Genomic DNA, 9738 nt, shown 5'->3' on the forward strand with positions numbered 1-9738 from the left:
GTGTGTATTATACATGGGTACAGGCTTTTTTCCAGCATCAACATGCCATTTTTAGGGTGCGTATTATACATGGGGGCGCATTGTACATGGAAAAAAACGGTAATAATAATAATAATAATAATAATAATTCATTCAATTTATATAGCGCTTTTCAATGACCCAAAGACGCTTTACAGGGAACAAAAAGGGGGGGGGGACGTATGGGGTGGGGTGGACGATAGGATATAGTTAATAACAGGACATCGGTCAGCAGTGCGAAGGAGATGGATGGAGGAGCAGGAGGGGCGGGAGCGGAGGTTGTTGAAGTTGGCAGTACGGGAGGTGGGGGTGACGGGGGGTTGGTAGTCCAAAAAGAGGAGATGGGTGAGCCATCGGGGAAGTGCCGGTCCAGATGTAGCGACGACGGCGAAGGATCCCAGCGTCGTGTGGAAGCAGCAGTGGACCAGGTGGTGATGTCGGTCGACCTCGACTGCACCCGCTTGAACGGCAGGCCCCAACGCACCACGGCGGCACACAGCAGAGCCACGGTTGGCGATCCCGCAGTGAGTGGAGCCCGTCGCCCGAGAACGCCGGACGGAAGAGAGCCAGGCCAGAACTGCCGTCGAGTCCACAGCAGGCGGCCACAGGCTCAGAGGCAGGAGGGTCCGGTGGTGGTTTTGGCCAATTGGCTGTTGGCTAGCTGGCTAACATAGCTGGTAGTCCGAGGGAGAGGAAACAGACAGGTGAGAGCGGAGCTGCGGGAATGCAAAGTGGACGGAAGACAACACGAGAAAAATAAAAGATGAGACGGGTGCACTAAAAACGGGAAAACGAAAAACAAGTAACGGACACGGTCCGGGACAGAAGCGGCAGTCAACAAATCTGACGCCAGCGTGCTCTAACCCGGAAGACAACAGACGGTGGCGGCTCCTTCTTGATGGACTCCCAGTGCCGAGGTCGCGCGCACGCTCTGATCTGGGCTGCGGCCTTCCTGCCATGTGAGGCGAGGCTTCTCACCGGGCACTCCCGTCCCATTTGCGCCCGCCCTTCCAAACATGCAAGCTGAGCTTCTTTTGAAGACTTCAAATTGCCACCAGCTGCAACCGGTTGCATACCTCTGGCCTAAAATCGGCCAGGATAGGCTCAAGAGAACAGCCAGATGAATGAGCTCTGTTAGTATTAATTGTAGCACTTTGAGATTCCTCCAAATGTAAAGTGCGTTATAAATATAATTTATTATTATTATTATTATTGTGTGCGCTGACATCTGTGCAATCAATCGGCAGGAGGAGTATGGCGGCGAGCGCCACCTGACAGAGGACGATGCCAAGAACGGTGTTTCGGTGCATCACGCGCTGGCCATGAGAGCCGCCGACTACGCAAAGCGGCCCAACGTCTTCTACCTGCGCACCGCTGACTGGAGGGTCTTCCTCATGCAAGCACCGTAAGGGAGCCACCACCCTGAGCTGCCCTTGCAGAAGAGGTCACCTGGCCTGGCACATGGGAGGCCAACTCAAGAAAGGGCTGCCTGCCAGCCTCGCTAAGGCCTGCCTGCGCCTCTTTCCCATTAGGTCGTGCGAGGACATGCGCTCGTGGATCACCCGCATCAACGTGGTGGCAGCCATGTTTTCGGCTCCGCCCTTCCCGCCTGCTGTCGGCTTGCAAAAGCGCTTTGCTCGCCCCCTGCTGCCCGGATCCACCACCACGCTGTCACAGGTCGCACGCAAGCATACTTTTCGGGTGGCATGTGACAACCGAAGGGCGCCAGCCGTGGATGACACTTTGTTTTGTGTGTCAGGAAGAGCAGGCGGCGTCTCACGAAGCTCGCTTCCGGGCGGCATCCTCTGAGCTGGACGAGCTGGCTGGCACCGCGCCGGCCCACAACGTTAAAGGTCGTGAGTTGGACGAGCGGAAAGCGCGACAAGAGTATTTGGAATTTGAGGTAGGGGACGGGCCTCGCGTTTTCTCACGCAAACAGAGATCTTTTTCATTGCGGTAGAGACGTAACTCACTTGAGAGCCTTTGAAAATCATTTTTACGGACGCGACTACCGTATTTTTCGGACTAAAAGTCGCTCCAGAATATAGATCGCATTAGCCATAAAATGCACAATAACATGAAAAAAAACATATATAAGCCGCTCCGGGGTATGTCGTATTTTGGAGCGTAAATCGACCGGTAAATTGAGAGCTTTGCCTTTTGGCTCAGCTCTCTCTTGACCACGACGGACCAGTACAGAGTCCGCATTACTGCCGGCGCTGCACCGATCCGCCTGTCGATCTCGCGCTCCATCCTCCCCTCACTCGTGAACAAGACCCCAAGATACTTAAACTTCTCCACTTGGGGCAGGATCTCATCCCCGATCCGGAGAGGGCATTCCACCCTTTTCTGATCGAGGACCATGGACTCGGATTTGGAGGTGCTGACCCTCATCCCGACCGCTTCACACTCGACTGCGAACCGCTCCAGTGAGAGCTGGAGATCACGGCCTGAAGAAGCCAACAGCACCACGTCGTCTGCAAAAAGCAGAGACGCGATGCTGAGGTCCCCAAACCGGACACCCTCAACGCCTTGGCTGCGCCTAGAAATTCTGTCCATAAAAATTATGAACAGAATTGGTGACAAAGGGCAGCCTTGGCAGAGTCCAACCCTCACTGGGAACAAATCCGACTTACTGCCGGAAATGCGGACCAAACTCTGGCATCGGTGATACAGGGACCGAACCGCCCTTGTCAGTTGGCTCGGTACCCCGTACTCCCGAAGCACCGCCCACAGAACCTCCCGAGGGACACTTAAGTCCGTAAACGTAGAATTATTTCAGAAAAAAGATCATCTTTGGGAACAACCGGATGTTATTCTGCCGGTCAGTATCACTGCGCATGCGCTAGCAAACTCGATAGCGAAGAAATGTTTCGGATTTGTGTAGGGTACATTGTGACAGCAAACGAGCAGGTGATCGAGCAAGCGTCTGATACGAGAGCATTGTGTTCGTATGGAGCGCGTTTGAAGTGAACAGCAGGGAAGAAAGCGCATCTGTAATGGCGGCCTCCGTATCATATCCGGATTAAAAACAAAACAAAACAAAAAAATTATATATTTTTTTGTACCCATGTATAATGCGCACCCCAGATTTTAGGACAATAAATTAGTTAAATTTTGCGCATTATACATGAAAAAAAACGGTATTATATAAGCAATAATATTATCAAACCATCTGTGTCACTCTAAATCAGGGGTGGGCAAATTTTTTGACTCGCGGGCCGAACTGGGTTCTAAATTTGGACCGGAGGGCCGAACCAGGAGCAGATGGACGTAGTTGTGTGAAGTAATATAAGCGACTTGTAAAGGTCATTGCATAAAAGATTTTGGCCTTTAGTAGGTAGTAAAGCATGGATATTCCAAACAAGTTTTTTGAAAACAAATGCATTTATTAACAGCATTAAAAAAAAAAAGAAAATTCACTAAAAAACTGCTATCAGTGATTCTCATAAAATACGACACTGTTATTATGAATAACAGTCTCCATCACTTCAGTGCCTGCAGGTCAGATTAATGAAAGATGTTTATCTTATGAGATCAAACAGCAAACATTCTGACCAAATATATCATCTTGAAGAATCGGTGAAAGCATATACCCAAATAAAGTAATCAAAACGGCAACACGGTGAGGGGTATCTGAAAATCAGAGCAGAGTTTTAGCTCGCAAACACCTGGTAACAGAGGTGAGGAAACGGGAAACACTTCCTTAAAGTAAGCCTTGAGAACTTTACAGGTTAAGATTATTCGCAAACAGGTGGTGCATCAATGTCCTTGAGCATCCTGCATTGTTTGAAAATGAGAATGGTCGCTAGTTTCAATCCCTGCTATGTGTACAAATCATATTCAAAATGCCTCCCCTTCATTTTCAGTGGGAACAGTGTTGTTGGTCTCCCTTTTTCGCTAGTGCGTCATAGTCTGGAGTAAAATTTGTTGTGGCAATTCTTAGGAGAGATCCGAGGTGTTGGTCCGTTTACCTCAATCTGTGACGGGTTGATGTTGACGCTCATGTGGCTGAATGTCACGTCGCGTACGTCGAGCCAAATTGGCCACTCTCTTTTAAACACTCGGCACTGTGTCCACCTTGCTTTTCCTTGGGCGACTCATTTTAATGGAAGGATTCCAGGGGAAGGTTTGTGGGTGGCTTTAGTGCAAAACTGCATCTGAAAGCTCAGCGCGCGAATTACAAGAATGCTGTCGTCACAGCCCAAGCTCTAAATTCGGGACTGATACAAATAGAGCGCGAGTGCGCCATGTCCGTACTACTGAGTACGTACACGCACTTGTGAGTGTGCACCGAGCTTTCTGACACGGCTTCCGGTAGTAAATGCGCAGGCGAGCGCGTCCCCATCTACTGGGGAAACGCAGTCATTGCAGGCAAAATGAGCCCAAAAAAGAAGTTTAATAATAAAATTTGTTCAGGGTTGGCGGGCCGGATTAAACGGTCCCGTGGGCCGGATGTGGCCCGCGGGCGGTAGTTTGCCCACCCCTGCTCTAAATCATTAAATCCATCGATCAAATTCCTCGTCCTTTGTCAACAACGCCACGCGTGCGCCCTGACGTCAGCCTCGTCGTTATTCCACAGATCTATTATATAACTATATTGTGACGTTAACAAAGTACAAGGAACGACGTGGGTTTGGTAAACGGCTCTTTATTTAACAAAACAAGAGTTCAACGAACTACTGAACTGTAACGATAAAAACATATACAAGTTGCTACACGAAATAAAATATATCAAATAACTATAACATAAATAGTTAACCGCCACGCGGCCCCAAGTACCGGCATGGACTTCCATCCCCGGAGGTGGCACTTTCAGCCACGGAGGTGGAAGAGAGCTCCATAGCATAGGACCGGGCGTGCGTAAAAGCCATGTCCGAGCCCCATCCACCATCCTCGGACAGCCACCCGGCCGAGCACCGGCCCCCGACTTCCATCCACGGTGGTGAAAGAGAGCGCCGTCGAGTAGGACCGGGCGTGCGTAAAAGCCATGTCCGAGCCCCATCCACCGTCCCCGGACAGCCACCCGGCCGAGCGCCGGCCCCAGACTTCCATCCACGGAGGTTAAAGAGAGCTCCGTAGAGTAGAACTGGGCGTGCCGTGCGTAAAAGCCATAATAGTTTTTCAAACCTTCTGTCTCACTCCAAATCATTAAATCCTTCAAACTCTTCATCCTCCGTGTCACTTACAAAGAAAGCCGCTAATGATGCCGGTAGTACATGGGGCCCTTCGTCATCTTCGTCATCCCGTGATCAATCTTTGTCCTTTTTGTAAACAACCGCCGCGCTGCTGACGTCACTTGAAATTCAAATTACAGTAATCCCTTGCTTCATCGCAGTTCCACTTCTTTTTTTTTTAATTTTTGAAAAAATTCACATATAAGTCGCTCCTCAGTATAAGTCGCCCCCCCCACCCAAACTATGAAAAAAAACGCGACTTATAGTCCGGAAATTACGGTATTTCAATTGTTGTTCCGATGGCAACAAATGCTTCTAAGAACAAAATCTGTTGGGGCCTCTTTTTCTATCCTTGTCACTCAAACTGCCTTTAGTGGTAATGCTGCCGGAGAGAACACTGTGATGCTATCGCAATACCACGGAGGGCTCCGGGAGCCCAAGGGCACCCGCGTGATAGCCCGCCCGCCATCCATCACTTGTGCAAGCGTCGCACTTCTTTACCCTTGTGAACGTCGTCTCAAGATGGAGCGTCATGGCTCGAATGCTGGTTGGCATGGTTTAAGCGTTGGTGTCCGCAGAGGTCCATCTAGGCATGAAGACGTTTGTTATCCCGTCAAGCAACAAGTGCCTCTAACTTGACAAAGTCAAGAAATTGTGCTATTACTATCAATGCGAAAATACATGTTTTCAGCAGAGTTGTTTCAGCATGTGAGATACGTATACGCCCAGGCGGCACCAAAAAAGGCCTAAACTCAGATGTGCAAGCGCCTTTAACAATTGTAGGCAATGACAAAATAGCCCGTTTGATCATTCCCAAAGCAAGGCCTCGTCACGTGATGTCTTTTCCCCTCACAGAAAACGCGTTACGGCACATACGCAATGCTGCTCCGCGCCAAGATGTCCGCCGGCGACGAGGACTTTGCGACCTTCGAGGCGCGACTCTTTCAGGACGGCAGCCCGCAGAGGGCGCACTCGGGCCCCTCGCCGCCTCAGGAAGCGGGCGGCAAGGAGAAGACTCGCGTCAGCCCCACGCGTTTGCTCTGCGGCGGCGAAGAAAGCGAAACGAAGAACACGTCACCGCCGCACGCTTGCAAATTGTCGCCCAGACAGGAAAGGGCCTGCAGCAAAGCATCGTGAGAAAAAGGAGGATACGGGGCGCCGTTGTCATGGCGATGGTATAAATCCACACCGTCACCAACGGAACGTGTACATCAGCATACGTGCAGAGCTTCCAGATATCTTTATTGATCATCTTCAAACAAATGTGAATGTTGTGGTAGATTGGAATCGAGCACTCGGTGCTCGACTGTGTGGTCTGTCTGTATTGAGAGTCGGGGAGATGTTGACTGAGCGGGCAGTAAAAGATCGACTTGTACTGCATCCTTGCCTCCGTGTATTATTGGTGAAACAACCAGTAAGCAACCCACGGTTAGTGACAACACTACAACAGTGTATCAGAGCATAAAGCCACAACATGGTGTCAGAAGACGGAGTTACGGAGTAAGTCAAGGACAGTATTCAACACGTGTTGACCGAAGACAAGCGGCAAGCTAACGGGAGCTAACACAGCCGACATGGAGCAGTTCAGGCCACCGTCTCCGCTGATAATCACGGGGAACCTCGCTGAAAGCTGGCGCAGGTGGGAGCAGCGTTTCCAGCTCTATATGGTTGCTTCTGGCGCGGTGGATAAAAATGAGGGGGTTAAAATTGCCATCCTGCTCCACACTGTCGGCGAAGAGGCGCTGGAAGTGTATAATACACTTGCCATTACCCCAGAAGGGGAGGAAGCAACGATGGAGGAAGTTTTGGAAGCATTCAGAGGCTACTGCAGTCCACAAAAGAACGTTGTTTTTGAACGCCATCAGTTTTGGTCACACACAATGTCATCAGGAATATCGGTGGACAGATTCATCACAGAACTACGTCAGAAGAGCAAGAACTGTGAGTTTGGAAGACATGAAGATGACATGATAAGGGATAAATTGGTGTTCAGCATTAGTGATACCCATCTGAAAGAGAGACTGTTACGTGACAATGCACTTACTTTACGCAGAGCAATGGAAACATGTAGATCAGCAGAACTCGCCAAGTCACAAATACAAGCGATGCAAGCGTCACCTGTTGTCCATGATGCCTCAGTGGATGCGTTAAATAGAGCAAGAGTGCAAACACGCAGCTGGGACAAGAACAAACCAAGCTACAAGAAGCAGGTAATGACTGTGTGCCGTAAATGCGGAAACAAGCACGAGCCTCGTCAATGCCCAGCTTACGGCGCTGTGTGTCATAAATGTGGAAAAAATAACCACTTTTCAAAGGTGTGTAGGGGTGGCTATGAGAAAAATAGCCATTGTAAGACAAAGACTGTAAACAATTTAGAAAAAGAAATGGACTGTTTATACATAGGCATGATTGGAAATGGAACCAAGAAAACAGCACACCAAACAAAGGACACTGTATGGCGCGAAACAGCCACGATCAGAGGTGTTGCAATTGACTTCAAGCTGGACACTGGTGCTGACGCTAATGTGCTGCCCAGGCAGCTATACCAGCAGCTACCAGGTCCCGTTCAGCTGCGTCCAACAAAGACTATGTTGATAGCTTTTGGAGGGGCACGCCTGACAGCAGATGGTGTTGCATCTTTAGAATGCAGAACGTCTAAACGCAAGGCTGTGCTGGACTTCCACGTGAGTAGCCAAGCAGACAAGCCAATTCTAGGAGGGGAGGCTTGTGAAGAGCTGCAACTGGTGAAGAGGATGGGGTCGCTCGCGGCAAAGGCTCCACAACAACAACAACCGCCAGCCACCAAAGAGGAGCTACTACTAAGATATGCTGATGTATTCACAGGATTGGGGGAATTTCCTGGAGTTCATCACATACACGTCGACCCCAGCGTCACTCCTGTGATTCACGCATGCAGGAATGTACCCCTCTCCATCATGGATGCGCTGAAAGTGACAATCAAAGACTTACAAAACAGAAAAGTGATAACACCGGTGAATGAACCAACAGAATGGGTGAACAGTCTTGTTGCCACTAAGAAAAAGAACGGGTCGCTGAGGGTGTGTTTGGATCCTTGCAACCTGAATGAGGCAGTCAAGCGCCAGCATTACTCCATTCCTACTCCTGAAGATGTGCGCAGCAGACTGGCTGGAAAATCCGTCTTCTCCATCTTGGATGAGAAGGATGGGTACTGGCAGATCAAGCTAGATGAGCCATCATCTAAGCTCTGCACCTTCAACACGCCGTGGGGACGCTTTCGCTTCCTCAGGCTACCATTTGGGATTAAGTCGGCCAGTGAAGTCTTTCAACAAAAGAATTGTGAGACCTTCGGCGACATTCCAGGTGTGTACGTCATAGCAGACGACATGATTATAGCAGCATCGTCAGAGCAAGAACATGATGAAATCCTGCAGAAAGTAATGGAGAGAGCAAAGTCTGCCAATGTGAAATTTAACAAAGACAAAATCCAGTTCAAAGTGAACACAGTAAAATATATGGGACACATCATCACGGCAGCAGGACAGAGGGCTGATGACGCCAAGATCAAAGCGATTGTCGACATGCCGACCCCGGACGACAAACAAAGTCTCCAACGCCTGCTGGGAATGACAAAATTCCTGGCGCAGTACATACCAAATGAAGCCTCACTCACGGCACCCCTCAGACAGCTGCTAAAGAAGGACGTAGCATGGCAGTGGTGCCCACACCACAGCGCAGCACTACAGACGCTGAAGTCTACCCTCACACAAGCGCCTGTTCTGAGGTACTACGATCACAAGCAGCCGCTGACTCTGCAAGCAGATTCCTCAAAGGATGGGCTGGGAGCCTGTCTGCTGCAGGATGGCCACCCGGTGTGCTATGCATCAAGAGCGCTCACGGACACTGAAAAAAGATATGCGCAAATCGAGAAAGAGTTACTTGCCATAGTGTTTGCTGCTAAAAGGTTTCACCAGTATGTTTACGGAAGAACAGTAACAGTGCAGTCTGATCACAAACCTTTGGAGGTCATTGTGCGCAAACCACTGAGCAAAGCGCCAGCACGGCTGCAAGGGATGCTTCTACAACTACAGAGGTATGATTTGAATGTGACATATACACCAGGCAAACACATGTACATCGCGGACACGCTCTCACGCGCCACAGCGTGCAATGACAGTGGCAATCTCAATGAGAACCCTTGTGATGAGAGAGTTGTGTATGCCTTGGAAGCCACAGACGCGTTGAGTAACGAAACACTTAGCCAGCTGAAATCAGCAACGGCAGCAGATGGCGTGTTACAAGCTGTATGTGAGAGACACTTGAAGGGTTGGCCCATGAAAAAGAAAAGTCTGGACAGTAAACTACACAGTTACTGGCCAATGAGGGACAATATCAGCATCGTGAATGACATTGTGATGGTCGGAGACAAAATCATAATACCCGAGTGCTTCAAGAGAGTGATTTTGGAGAAGCTGCACCTTGCACACCAAGGCGTGCAGCGTACTAAAGCTAAAGCGAGAAAAGTCCTTTACTGGCCTGGCATGACACGAGACATAGAGACAAT

At 49.7% G+C, this 9738-nt stretch overlaps 1 protein-coding gene across 1 annotated transcript in view; it reads left to right on the forward strand.

Moving 5' to 3' along the window:
- Positions 1-6575, forward strand: part of LOC133158732 (PH and SEC7 domain-containing protein 1-like) — a 33274-nt gene extending 26699 nt beyond the window's left edge. Inside the window, exons 17-20 of the mRNA XM_061286121.1 lie at positions 1266-1423; positions 1551-1695; positions 1778-1921; positions 6051-6575. Coding sequence (XP_061142105.1) covers positions 1266-1423; positions 1551-1695; positions 1778-1921; positions 6051-6332 — 729 coding nt within the window. The 3' untranslated portion in view covers positions 6333-6575. The remainder of the gene's footprint in view (positions 1-1265; positions 1424-1550; positions 1696-1777; positions 1922-6050) is intronic.
- The last annotated feature ends 3163 nt before the right edge of the window (positions 6576-9738 follow it).

Source organism: Syngnathus typhle, linkage group LG8, assembly GCF_033458585.1.
Source record: "Syngnathus typhle isolate RoL2023-S1 ecotype Sweden linkage group LG8, RoL_Styp_1.0, whole genome shotgun sequence".
Lineage (NCBI taxonomy): Eukaryota > Metazoa > Chordata > Actinopteri > Syngnathiformes > Syngnathidae > Syngnathus > Syngnathus typhle.